Here is a 14665-nt window from a genome sequence, read left to right as displayed (position 1 = left end):
TCATCCCCAACAGACTTCATACTTGCCCCTCTTTCCAGGACTCTTGCATTTACCTCCCTTACAACCCCATCCATAAACAAATTAAACAACCATGGAGACATCACACACCCCTGCCGCAAACCTACATTCACTGAGAACCAATCACTTTCCTCTCTTCCTACACGTACACATGCCTTACATCCTCGATAAAAACTTTTCACTGCTTCTAACAACTTGCCTCCCACACCATATATTCTTAATACCTTCCACAGAGCATCTCTATCAACTCTATCATATGCCTTCTCCAGATCCATAAATGCTACATACAAATCCATTTGCTTTTCTAAGTATTTCTCACATACATTCTTCAAAGCAAACACCTGATCCACACATCCTCTACCACTTCTGAAACCGCACTGCTCTTCCCCAATCTGATGCTCTGTACATGCCTTCACCCTCTCAATCAATACCCTCCCATATAATTTACCAGGAATACTCAACAAACTTATACCTCTGTAATTTGAGCACTCACTCTTATCCCCTTTGCCTTTGTACAATGGCACTATGCACGCATTCCGCCAATCCTCAGGCACCTCACCATGAGTCATACATACATTAAATAACCTTACCAACCAGTCAACAATACAGTCACCCCCTTTCTTAATAAATTCCACTGCAATACCATCCAAACCTGCTGCCTTGCCGGCTTTCATCTTCCGCAAAGCTTTTACTACCTCTTCTCTGTTTACCAAATCATTTTCCCTAACCCTCTCACTTTGCACACCACCTCGACCAAAACACCCTATATCTGCCACTCTGTCATCAGACACATTCAACAAACCTTCAAAATACTCATTCCATCTCCTTCTCACATCACCGCTACTTGTTATCACCTCCCCATTTACGCCCTTCACTGAAGTTCCCATTTGCTCCCTTGTCTTACGCACCCTATTTACCTCCTTCCAGAACATCTTTTTATTTTCCCTAAAATTTACTGATAGTCTCTCACCCCAACTCTCATTTGCCCTTTTTTTCACCTCTTGCACCTTTCTCTTGACCTCCTGTCTCTTTCTTTTATACTTCTCCCACTCAATTGCATTTTTTCCCCTGCAAAAATCGTCCAATATATCAAGATATACACATGCACATATTCATACTTGCTTGCTTACGTCTATTCCTGCCGCTACCTTGTTCCACAGGAAACAGCATCTCCATTTCCTGTGTTAGCGAGGTAGCATTAAGAACAGAGGACTTGAGCTTAAGAGGGAAAATCCTCACTGGGCCCTCATTTCTGTTCCTTCTTTTGGAAAATAAAAAAAACGAGAGGGGAGGATTTCCAGCCACCTGCTCCCTCCCCTTTTAGTTGCCTTTTAGAACATGCAGGGAATACATGGGAAGTGTATATATGAGTGGATGGGCCATTCTTCGTCTGTTTCCTGGTGCTACCTCGCTGATGTGGGAAACAGCGATTAAGTATGATATATATAAAAAAGGCCACATTCGTTCACACTCATTCTCTAGCTGTCATGTGTAATGCACCAAAACCACAGCATCCTATTCGCATCCAGGCCCCACAGACCTTTCCATGGTTTACCCCAGATGTTTCACATGCCCGAGCTTAGTTCATTGACAGCATGTCAACCCTGGTATACTATGTCGTTACAATTCACTCTTTTATTTGCATGCTTTTCACCCTTATGTATGATCGCTCAAAATATTTTTCACTTCATCCTTCCCCCTCCAATTTGGTCTCCCGCTTTTCCTTCTTCCCTCCACCTCAGTCTTTCCTCACTCATTCTCTCCATGTGTCCAAAACATTTCAACACACCCTCTTCTGCTCTCTCATCCACAATTTTTTTATTACCACACATCTCTCTTACCCTTTTATTACTTACTCAATCAAATCACCTCCCACCACATATTGTCCTTAGCCATTTCATTTCCAACACATCCACCCTCCTTCGCACAACCCTATCTATAGCCCCTGCCTCACAACCATATAACATTGTTGGAACCACTATTCCTTCAAACATATCCATTTTTGCTCTCCAAGATAATGTTCTCGCCTTCCACACATTCTTCAATGCTCCCAGAACCTTTGCCCTGTCCCCAACCCTGTGACTGACTTCCATTTCCATGGTTCCATCTGCTGCTAAGTCCTCTCCCAGATATCTAAAATTTTACACTTTACTTCCTCCCGTTTTTTTCAACTTTCTTCTTTCGCACACTTTACCAAACTCAGTCACCAACTTCTGCAGTTTCTCACCCGAATCAGCCACCAGCGCTGTCTCATCAGCAAACAAGAACTGACTCACTTCCCAAACCCTTTCATCCAAAACAGACTGCATACTTGCCCCTCTCTCCAAAACTCTTGCATTCACCTCCCTAATCACACCATCCATAAACAAATTAAACAACCATGGAGACATCATACACCCCTGCTGCATACCAGCATTCACTGGGAACCAATCACATTCCTCTCTTCCTACTCGTGCACATGCCTTACATCCTTGGTAAAAACTTTTCACTGCCCCTAGCAACTTACCTCCCACACCATATACTCTTAAAACCTTCCACAAAGCATCTCTATCAACCCTATTATATCATGTTATGTGGTTGTGAGGCATGGGCTATAGATAGGATTGTGCAGAGGAGGGTGGAAGTGTTGGAAATGAAATGTTTGAGGACAGTATGTGGTGTGAGGTGGTTTGATCAAGTAAGTAATGAAAGGGTAAGAGAGATGTGTGTTAATAAAAAGAGTTTGGTTGAGAGAGCAGAATAGGGTGTGTTGAAATGGTTTGGACACATGGAGGGAATGAGTGAGGAAAGATTGACAAAAAGGATATAAGTGTCAGAGGTGGAGGGAAGAAAGAGAAGCAGGAGACCAAATTGCAGGTGGAAGGATGGAGAATAAAATGTTTTGAGCAATCGGGGCCTGAACATACAGGAGGGTGAAAGATATGCAAGGAATAGAGTGAATTGGAACAATGTTGTATACCGGGGATGACTTGCTGTCAATGGATTGAACCAGGGCATATGAAGTGTCTGGGGTAAAACATGGAAAGGTCTGTGGAGTTTGGATGTGGAAAGGGAGCTGTGGTTTTGGTGCATTACACATGACAACTAAAGACTGAATGTGAACGAATGTGGCCTTTTTTATCTGTTCTTGGCACTGCCTCGCTGGGGAGGGTGGGGATGCTGTTTCGTGTGTGGCAGGATGGTGACAGGAATGGATGAAGGCAGCAAGTATGGATATGTACATGTGTATATATGTATATGTATATATATGTTGTAATGTATATGTGCATGTTTTGGGATTTATGTATATGTGTATGTATGTGGGTGGGTTGGGCCATTCTTCGTCTGTTTCCTTGTGCTACTGTGCTGACGCGGGAGACAGTGGTTAAATGTAATGAAAAAGTAAATAAAAAGTATATATATCTGAAAAATAGCATGGACAGAAAATGCCATGGTAATTATTTTTCTTAAGTGGAGTTGTTACAATAATTTTGTATCTTTGTCATTGGTTATGGTGGGTTTTGTGATCAACTCTGTTGTCATGTACCTAGCAGAGTCACTAGATTTTCACCTAGTATAATAAAAGTATAATAAAAAATAAAAAATAAAATAATATACTTTTTTTTTTTTTTTTTTTTTTTTTATACTTTGTGAAATGTAGCATAAAGTATTAATCTCACCCATTCAACCCTAGGATTGCTTAATGATTGGAAGGGACTTGGTGCGGCTTCTTCAAAACATTGCCAAGATACAGGAAATTGAGGCCTTTTGGAGAGACTTGCTCCATAGCCCCAGCTCTCTTTGTCAAGGTTTTACAGGTATGTGGGTTTCAGTTTTTCCTAGATTGTTTCAGCTTACTGAATATTGTATGACAATAAAGTGTTCAAGGATATCACTACTGAATCATCTCTAAGCAGATGACATCACAAGAGGGCCAGTATCACCCTATCATACTTTTCATCTGGAAGTAATGCCAGATGTATGATTATTAACCATTTGTTCACAGTGATATTGCTTTACTTCATCTTAGTCCAAGATGAAGGTGTTGTGTAAATAATGCCTCTGTCTTATCAAGTTATTCCAATCCCGTATCAATAAAAGTTGTTCTGGAGAATTGACTGATCATAAGAGAGGTAACAATGGAAGTTACTTTATTGAAATGGTTATCATGTGCAAGATATATTTGGTTGAGCTTCCTTGCTATCTTTAGATGTAGGTATAGGCCATCTATATTCCTAGATTGTTGATCCTTAAAATGTAGTGCAACTCTTTATGGAGTTATTTCCAATGAGATACTAGGATTTTGCAGTTTCTTTTCATTTCCCACATTTGAATGTTTGTAACATTGAGTTGGATGAGTGGTTAATCAGTTCTTTCCAGGTCATTTCGGTTTGTACGGACGGACCTTTTATACTGGATGAGTTGCATTCTTGAGGAATATCTGTTAGACGAAAAATCCAATTAAAGGAGTCATTTTTACATGGTGCCAATGGAATTGCATTCCTGACTGTGTCAATTCTTACAATTGTAAGTGCCTTAGAATGGCTTCCTTGGGTAACAGTAATGGCTCTGCAGATGTTATTGTTGTGTTTTATATATAAAACAAAGACATTGTCAATAAAAATACCATATGAGACTAAATTTAATCAACATTCACCAGTTTGTGGGAGCTTGCTGTGTTGCTGACCACCACTACCGTGCTCCGACAGTGCACCTACACCTTCCTAGCCTGCTTTCAGTTGTCTCCAGCAGCTTATTCCTTGTACAGGAAATGTGCATTGCAACTAAGGACATGGTGGACTGGCTGGTTATTTTTATCCTCTCGGTGTTATCAAGTATTGTTTTAATGTTAGGGGAAGCTACTCCAAATGATTGGCCTATATGTGCCTGATGCTCTCCTGCCTCAATCCTGCTTATCTTTAAGTCAGTTACTTTGCTGGGCACCATGGATGCTTTACCAGTATTCATACGTGCAGACTGTTTTCTAGACATACTAGATTAAAATGTATTCTGACTACACATAGAAAGTAGCTAAAGAAAAAGCAGCCGAGACTACTGATGTGAATTATTGCAGGCAATACACATTTGACTTAGAGAATGTAAACAAAGTTGTTGGTGTATATATTCATTCATTGGTTCTTTTTCTTGTACGTTTGATGGACTTTTTTTTTTCTTTTTGAGTGACTGTAAAGGAAAACCCATAATAAGAGGTCTGTCTTTATGTGTCATTTTATTTAGTGTTGTGGTTAGGGGGATCTGTGACTACAGGGGGGGTCCCCATAAAATGGCAGTTCATAGGGCAACATTTTGCAGTAGCTGTATTTGAGGATGTGGTAACAGATTCTTTTAATGTCGCAGATGCATTGCAATAGTAACATTTTGAATATAGGATTTTTTATTACCATTTCAGATATTATCCACTAGTAATGAAATATTTAAAGATATTGGAAAGATTTTCAATCATAATATCTTTTATGATAATGTCAAAGCAACATAGTATAGGAATCCTTTCTCATAAGCACAGATAGAACCATTTTGAATTAAGTTCCAGCTGCAGGTGTTCACCTTAGAAGGAATACCAGGTTTTCATATTTTTGATATTTCACACTTGTGAGATCTACCTGACACTGAAATAGTATGATATGTTATATAATGGCTTATCACATTAATAGACATAAATGCTGTTTTCATTTTAAAGTGCAGTTTAGTATCACATACAGTCCTGTTCTGTTAAGATGGATAGTTTTATTTTTTGAAGGCTTGACACTGTTTCAAAGGGAACATGGTGATTGCATCTGACCCTCTAAACACTGAGATGTACATCTTTAGGAATGTGAATCTAATTTTTTTATTTGTTGAATCAGTCTAAACTACATAATGATGGTAAGCTGTGTTTGGTATAGTTTTATGTAAGAATTAGTTTGGGGAAATTTTTGGCGAAGAACGCAAAACCCCTCATAAAATGGATTCAGTTGTTCATACAGCACATAGCACTAGAAAGACAGTTCTCCAAGAATGGAACCCCATCATCTGTGGGGGCTTGGTGTATTAGGTGCTGAAGTGTGAAACGGCTAAGCTTTGTTCAGTTTGGTTTTGACAGGGCGGAAGATCATTCAGGAGAAGGGTGGTTTAAGGTGTACCTAACACTCACTGGAAAAGTTCTTTGTTTTGGGCTTACATATATCATGTTTGATAGTGTTTGTTGATTTGATGAAATATTTATTTACAGGAATTCTTCAGCTCCTACAAACAAGAACATCACGTAGATTCTTTGTGGTGAGATTAACTCCTGAAATGGAGAAGAAAATAGTGTTCCTATGTACAGATGTTAAATTTGGTATGCAAAAGAGATACCAAGAATGGTTCCAGAGACAGGTATGTTGTGTGAATTTTTTGTTTAAAGTAAAGGGTATTCTATCTCTATGTATCTCTGACACCTGTTTCATTCTGGAACTCCCTCAAAGGGGTAGCCATGGCAGTAGTCTCCATAACTGGTGACTCTAGTGCCTCTTCTTGACCTTTAGTGCCATTGCCAATATTCTTAGAAGCTGAAAAATAAGAGTTTAGGGACCCCTATTTTGCATACTTGTCTCAGAATTTGCTTGTAGTTTCAGTTCAAGAAGTTATATGCATGTGATGTATCCCCTGAAAGTAGGTTTAGAGATAACTGACTGGTACAGAAAGGATACAAAGTTTGCATGAGAGGTATCTGTGAATAATGAAAGATTTACAAGGCCTTTGCAGGCACTAAAATGCTTATCTGCTGCTGGGATTGATTTTGCAGATGATCAGAGCTAGCAAGATTATGTCTGGTTATTTTTAGAGTTGATCAGGTGTAGCTTTTGCTGTTTTTGCTTTTTGTTTTTAGTAACTGCCAGCTTTTAACTTTTTTAGTATCCTTATTTCTACGCTGTGAATGGTGTTGACTTTTTGTCGCAACCCTATTTTAATAATTTATTTTATCACAAAAAGAGGTTTCTCTTCCCCTCTTATTGATTCTTTCAAAGGGGAATAGAAGAAACCAAGTTAAAAGTTTTCCTTGAAGGCTTAGTCATCTGTTCCTGGCAATACCTTGCTGAGGTGGGAAAAGGAAAGTAGCTATATATAAAAACAAGATACCCAAAAAGTATACTGATACATTTTCCCTACAATGTTTCAAATTTTTTTATGTGGCCTTTGGCCCTTTAAAGTGTGGAGATGGTCAACAAGTGAACTGTTATTTTAAGATTCTCTTTTTGGTATCCTTTTTTAACCATAGAAAAAAATATTCATGATTAGAGAAAAATTATTTTAGTGTCATTATGAAGGTATGGTCCTTGACATGTTTGCACCACATACATGGAATGATTAAGTAGATGAGCAGTTTCGTTGTTGGCCAAGAAGCTAGAGACATTCACAAAGGCTTCTCATCCAAAACCTTCAGCATCAATAAAGGTATTCCCCTTTACAATGAAACAGATCCTCCCAATAAAGACCCACTTCAACATGCTCGACACCCATTTCAGTACAGCAGCTTTATACCCTTCCCACCCTAACAACTCTATAACTAACCACCAAATTCCAAGTAAGAATAGAAAGCCTACCCTTTCCTCCCACTTCTGTAACCACTACTCACAAAGCCCATCATCCTCAACAAATATAACACTGACAAAACACATACACACAGAATTAACCTAACAAGCAATAAATAACCAACCTCCCAACTTGGTTTTAAACAACATTCCACCATACATACAGAAGTAACCTAACAAGTGATAAAAACTAACCCCCCAACTTAGTTTTAAACATCCCACCATACATACACCCATTAGAAACCACACTCCCCAGACAAACACCAGTTGCACTCTCCCACTTACACTCAGGACATCACCCATCATGACAACATTGACAAACACTCTATCAGTATATCCCAAGACCCTTTGTTCCTATGATCCACCAACCAAAAATGAGGACACCAAGCACTTACCACACAATTGCCATGCACTTTCTGCACACTGATGCAAACATATCACAGCACTTTATGACTTGTGATCCTGAATGATGGATGTGGCCAGCTTCATGAGTGCTGCAGGAACCTCATAAGGATGGATGGGATTCTTGAAGCAGGATGTATATACTTACTGGCTTCCAAAGGTTACTAGAAGTTTGAGTCTGATTTAAGAGACTTTTACAGGAAGTGGATCGATTTTACAGGAAGTGGAGTGTTTTAGATACAGTATCAGAGAGTAGATATGACTGTGAAGGAAACCATGGAAGCTGAAGTGGCTCATAGGTGGGTGAGGAGGTTTTCTTGGTAGGTCTTAAGATGATTATGTTTGATGATGTAGTTGTTGCAGCTGGTGCTTTATGGATGTGAGGTAAAATGTAAAGAAAAGGATTGATGTGTTGGAAATGAAATGTTTGAAGATAGAGTGTGGTGTGATAGAGGATTGATCGAACGAGAAATGATGGGTAAGAGAGAGAGATGTGGTCATGAGGGAAGTACACATGGGAGAGCTAAAGAGAGTGTACTGAATCGGTTTGGATATATGGAGAGGATGAGTTAGTAGAGGATGATTAAGAGGGTACACATCTCAGAAGTGGGGGGAAGAATGAAAAGGGGGAAATCTAGGAGACAGGAGGATGGGATGAAAGATACTTTTGCAGTTTAGGGCATGCAAGGGATAGAGTGGGATAGCAAACTTGTGTGAAAAAATGTTACTTATTAGTAAAATAGAGTTGACTAATAGATCAACAACAACACAAGAGTTAAATGACATGGGAGTTGAATGGCTACCCATTTGCTGCCTAATCAGTCAGCAGATTAAAGGTAAATTAACAGTTCATGATTTGCTGCTAACACTTAACATAACTTTTGGCTTACATGTGCATAAACATCCCCATAAGTTTCACGGATAGAACATATGTAACTTCCTACGCATAAAAATCCAAGTTTAAATGTAGTATATGTGGACTCTGAATGAAGAATAACGATGCAAAAACAGGAAACATGGACATATATAGGCATTTTAACTGACTATAATGAAGTGTCAGGCATATAAGCGACTTTTGTCCGTGGCTGGTGCTTCCAACGTAAAAAAAACAATTTATTATATCAGATGATGATAGAGTGGCAGATATAGGGTGTTTTTGTCGAGGTGGTGTGCAAAGTGAAAGGGTTAGGGAAAATGATTTGGTAAACAGAGAAGAGGTAGTAAAAGCTTTGCGGAAGATGAAAGCCAGCAAGGCAGCAGGTTTGGATGGTATTGCAGTGGAATTTATTAAAAAAAGGGGGTGACTGTATTATTGACTGGTTGGTAAGGTTATTTAATGTATGTATGACTTATGGTATGTATGTATGTATGTATTAATGTATGTATGACTTTTTTTCTTTTCATTTCAAGCTAGAAGTTTCAGTTTATTAAATTGTTTCTTACATTTTTCACATGTATATATATGTATGTGTGTGTGTGTGTATATGTGCGCGTGTGTGTGTGTGTGTGTGTGTGTGTGTGTGTATATATGTATATTATCCCTGGGGATAGGGATGAAAGAATACTTCCCACGCATTCCTCGCGTGTCGTAGAAAGCGACTAGAGGGGACGGGAGCGGGGGGCCAGAAATCCTCCCCTCGTTTTTTTTTTTTTTTTTTTTTTAACTTTCTAAAATGGGAAACAGAAGGAGTCACGCGGGGAGTGCTCATCCTCCTCGAAGGCTCAGATTGGGGTGCCTAAATGTGTGTGGATGTAACCAAGATGTGAAAAAAAGGAGAGATAGGTAGTATGTTTGAGGAAAGGAACCTGGATGTTTTGGCTCTGAGTGAAACGAAGCTCAAGGGTAAAGGGGAAGAGTGGTTTGGGAATGTCTTGGGAGTAAAGTCAGGGGTTAGTGAGAGGACAAGAGCAAGGGAAGGAGTAGCAGTACTCCTGAAACAGTTGTGGAAGTATGTGATAGAATGGAAGAAAGTAAATTCTCGATTAATATGGGTAAAACTGAAAGTTGATGGAGAGAGATGGGTGATTATTGGTGCATATGCACCTGGGCATGAGAAGAAATATCATGAGAGGCAAGTGTTTTGGGAGCAGCTGAATGAGTGTGTTAGTGGTTTTGATGCACGAGACCGGGTTATAGTGTTGGGTGATTTGAATGCAAAGGTGAGTAATGTGGCAGTTGAGGGAATAATTGGTATACATGGGGTGTTCAGTGCTGTAAATGGAAATGGTGAAGAGCTTGTAGATTTATGTGCTGAAAAAGGACTGATGATTGGGAATACCTGGTTTAAAAAGCGAGATATACATAAGTATACTTATGTAAGTAGGAGAGATGGCCAGAGAGCGTTATTGGATTACGTGTTAATTGACAGGCGCGCGAAAGAGAGACTTTTGGATGTTAATGTGCTGAGAGGTGCAACTGGAGGGATGTCTGATCATTATCTTGTGGAGGCTAAGGTGAAGATTTGTATGGGTTTTCAGAAAAGAAGAGTGAATGTTGGGGTGAAGAGGGTGGTGAGAGTAAGTGAGCTTGGGAAGGAGACTTGTGTGAGGAAGTACCAGGAGAGACTGAGTACAGAATGGAAAAAGGTGAGAACAATGGAAGTAAGGGGAGTGGGGGAGGAATGGGATGTATTTAGGGAATCAGTGATGGATTGCGCAAAAGATGCTTGTGGTATGAGAAGAGTGGGAGGTGGGTTGATTAGAAAGGGTAGTGAGTGGTGGGATGAAGAAGTAAGAGTATTAGTGGAAGAGAAGAGAGAGGCATTTGGATGATTTTTGCAGGGAAAAAATGCAATTGAGTGGGAGATGTATAAAAGAAAGAGACAGGAGGTCAAGAGAAAGGTGCAAGAGGTGAAAAAAAGGGCAAATGAGAGTTGGGGTGAGAGAGTATCATTAAATTTTAGGGAGAATAAAAAGATGTTCTGGAAGGAGGTAAATAAAGTGCGTAAGACAAGGGAGCAAATGGGAACTTCAGTGAAGGGCGCAAATGGGGAGGTGATAACAAGTAGTGGTGATGTGAGAAGGAGATGGAGTGAGTATTTTGAAGGTTTGTTGAATGTGTTTGATGATAGAGTGGCAGATATAGGGTGTTTTGGTCGAGGTGGTGTGCAAAGTGAGAGGGTTAGGGAAAATGATTTGGTAAACAGAGAAGAGGTAGTGAAAGCTTTGCAGAAGATGAAAGCCGGCAAGGCAGCAGGTTTGGATGGTATTGCAGTGGAATTTATTAAAAAAGGGGGTGACTGTATTGTTGACTGGTTGGTAAGGTTATTTAATGTATGTATGACTCATGGTGAGGTGCCTGAGGATTGGCGGAATGCGTGCATAGTGCCATTGTACAAAGGCAAAGGGGATAAGAGTGAGTGCTCAAATTACAGAGGTATAAGTTTGTTGAGTATTCCTGGTAAATTATATGGGAGGGTATTGATTGAGAGGGTGAAGGCATGTACAGAGCATCAGATTGGGGAAGAGCAGTGTGGTTTCAGAAGTGGTAGAGGATGTGTGGATCAGGTGTTTGCTTTGAAGAATGTATGTGAGAAATACTTAGAAAAGCAAATGGATTTGTATGTAGCATTTATGGATCTGGAGAAGGCATATGATAGAGTTGATAGAGATGCTCTGTGGAAGGTATTAAGAATATATGGTGTGGGAGGCAAGTTGTTAGAAGCAGTGAAAAGTTTTTATCGAGGATGTAAGGCATGTGTACGTGTAGGAAGAGAGGAAAGTGATTGGTTCTCAGTGAATGTAGGTTTGCGGCAGGGGTGTGTGATGTCTCCATGGTTGTTTAATTTGTTTATGGATGGGGTTGTTAGGGAGGTGAATGCAAGAGTTTTGGAAAGAGGGGCAAGTATGAAGTCTGTTGGGGATGAGAGAGCTTGGGAAGTGAGTCAGTTGTTGTTCGCTGATGATACAGCGCTGGTGGCTGATTCATGTGAGAAACTACAGAAGCTGGTGACTGAGTTTGGTAAAGTGTGTGAAAGAAGAAAGTTAAGAGTAAATGTGAATAAGAGCAAGGTTATTAGGTACAGTAGGGTTGAGGGTCAAGTCAATTGGGAGGTGAGTTTGAATGGAGAAAAACTGGAGGAAGTGATGTGTTTTAGATATCTGGGAGTGGATCTGGCAGCGGATGGAACCATGGAAGCGGAAGTGGATCATAGGGTGGGGGAGGGGGCGAAAATTCTGGGAGCCTTGAAGAATGTGTGGAAGTCGAGAACATTATCTCGGAAAGCAAAAATGGGTATGTTTGAAGGAATAGTGGTTCCAACAATGTTGTATGGTTGCGAGGCGTGGACTATGGATAGAGTTGTGCGCAGGAGGATGGATGTGCTGGAAATGAGATGTTTGAGGACAATGCGTGGTGTGAGGTGGTTTGATCGAGTAAGTAACGTAAGGGTAAGAGAGATGTGTGGAAATAAAAAGAGCGTGGTTGAGAGAGCAGAAGAGGGTGTTTTGAAATGGTTTGGTCACATGGAGAGAATGAGTGAGGAAAGATTGACCAAGAGGATATATGTGTCGGAGGTGGAGGGAATGAGGAGAAGAGGGAGACCAAATTGGAGGTGGAAAGATGGAGTGAAAAAGATTTTGTGTGATCGGGGCCTGAACATGCAGGAGGGTGAAAGGAGGGCAAGGAATAGAGTGAATTGGATCGATGTGGTATACCGGGGTTGACGTGCTGTCAGTGGATTGAATCAAGGCATGTGAAGTGTCTGGGGTAAACCATGGAAAGCTGTGTAGGTATGTATATTTGCGTGTGTGGACGTATGTATATACATGTGTATGGGGGTGGGTTGGGCCATTTCTTTTGTCTGTTTCCTTGCGCTACCTCGCTAACGCGGGAGACAGCGACAAAGCAAAAAAAAAAAAAAAAAATGACATGGTGAGGTGCCTGAGGATTGGCGGAATGCGTGCATAGTGCCATTGTACAAAGGCAAAGGGGATAAGAGTGAGTGCTCAGTTACAGAGGTATAAGTTTGTTGAGTATTCCTGGTAAATTATATGGGAGGGTATTGATTGAGAGGGTGAAGGCATGTACAGAGCTTCAGATTGGGGAAGAGTAGTGTGGTTTCAGAAGTGGTAGAGGATGTGTGGATCAGGTGTTTGCTTTGAAGAATGTATGTGAGAAATACTTAGAAAAGCAAATGGATTTGTATGTAGCAGTTATGGATCTGGAGAAGGCATATGATAGAGTTGATAGAGATGCTCTGTGGAAGGTATTAAGAATATATGGTGTGGGAGGCAAGTTGTTAGAAGCAGTGAAAAGTTTTTATCGAGGATGTAAGGCATGTGTACGTGTGGGAAGAGAGGAAAGTGATTGGTTCTCAGTGAATGTAGGTTTGCGGCAGGGGTGTGTGATGTCTCCATGGTTGTTTAATTTGTTTATGGATTGGGTTGTTAGGGAGGTGAATGCAAGAGTTTTGGAAAGAGGGGCAAGTATGAAGTCTGTTGGGGATGAGAGAGCTTGGGAAGTGAGTCAGTTGTTGTTCGCTGATGATACAGCGCTGGTGGCTGATTCATGTGAGAAACTGCAGAAGCTGGTGGCTGAGTTTGGTAAAGTGTGTGAAAGAAGAAAGTTAAGAGTAAATGTGAATAAGAGCAAGGTAATTAGGTACAGTAGGGTTGAGGGTCAAGTCAGTTGGGAGGTAAGTTTGAATGGAGAAAAACTGGAGGAAGTAAAGTGTTTTAGATATCTGGGAGTGGATCTGGCAGCGGATGGGATCATGGAAGCGGAAGTGGATCATAGGGTGGGGGAGGGGGCGAAAATCCTGGGAGCTTTGAAGAATGTGTGGAAGTCGAGAACATTATCTCGGAAAGCAAAAATGGGTATGTTTGAAGGAATAGTGGTTCCAACAATGTTGTATGGTTGCGAGGCGTGGGCTATGGATAGAGTTGTGCACAGGAGGGTGGATGTGCTGGAAATGAGATGTTTGAGGACAATGTGTGGTGTGAGGTGGTTTGATCGAGTAAGTAACGTAAGGGTAAGAGAGATGTGTGGGAATAAAAAGAGCATGGTTGAGAGAGCAGAAGAGGGTGTTTTGAAATGGTTTGGGCACATGGAGAGAATGAGTGAGGAAAGATTGACCAAGAGGATATATGTGTCGGAGGTGGAGGGAATGAGGAGAAGTGGGAGACCAAATTGGAGGTGGAAAGATGGAGTGAAAAAGATTTTGTGTGATTGGGGCCTGAACATGCAGGAGGGTGAAAGGAGGGCAAGTAATAGAGTGAATTGGATCGATGTGGTATACCGGGGTTGACGTGCTGTCAGTGGATTGAATCAGGGCATGTGAAGCGTATGGGGTAAACCATGGAAAGCTGTGTAGGTATGTATATTTGCGTGTGTGGATGTATGTATATGCATGTTGTATGGGGGTGGGTTGGGCCATTTCTTTCATCTGTTTCCTTGCGCTACCTTGCAAACGCGGGAGACAGCAAAAAAAAAAAAAAGATACTTTAATACAGAATGCTGTATATTTGTAAGATATAACATACTATAGATCATTAAAGCCAAACTCAAGATACAGAAAGGAAAAGATCTGGTTACTCTGTGGTTGGCTAGCTGGTGTCTGTATGCAAACAATGAGTGCAATGTTATTCATAGATGGCAACACACACACAGGTGTGGTAGGCTTTTCAAGGATATAGGCGTTATTTCCGTTTGTTGCATTAGAGGGAAAAGATTTTCTGAAGCTGTGGAGTGAGTT

At 40.6% G+C, this 14665-nt stretch overlaps 1 protein-coding gene across 1 annotated transcript in view; it reads left to right on the top strand.

The window, feature by feature from the left end:
* Positions 1–14665, top strand: part of IntS3 (integrator complex subunit 3) — an 83561-nt gene that overhangs the window by 14505 nt on the left and 54391 nt on the right. Inside the window, exons 5-6 of the mRNA XM_071673684.1 lie at positions 3692–3815; positions 6227–6372. Coding sequence (XP_071529785.1) covers positions 3692–3815; positions 6227–6372 — 270 coding nt within the window. The remainder of the gene's footprint in view (positions 1–3691; positions 3816–6226; positions 6373–14665) is intronic.

Source organism: Panulirus ornatus, chromosome 19 (genome assembly GCF_036320965.1).
Source record: "Panulirus ornatus isolate Po-2019 chromosome 19, ASM3632096v1, whole genome shotgun sequence".
In the NCBI taxonomy this organism is placed as follows: Eukaryota; Metazoa; Arthropoda; class Malacostraca; order Decapoda; family Palinuridae; genus Panulirus; species Panulirus ornatus.
This window is presented reverse-complemented; position numbering and strand designations above follow the sequence as displayed.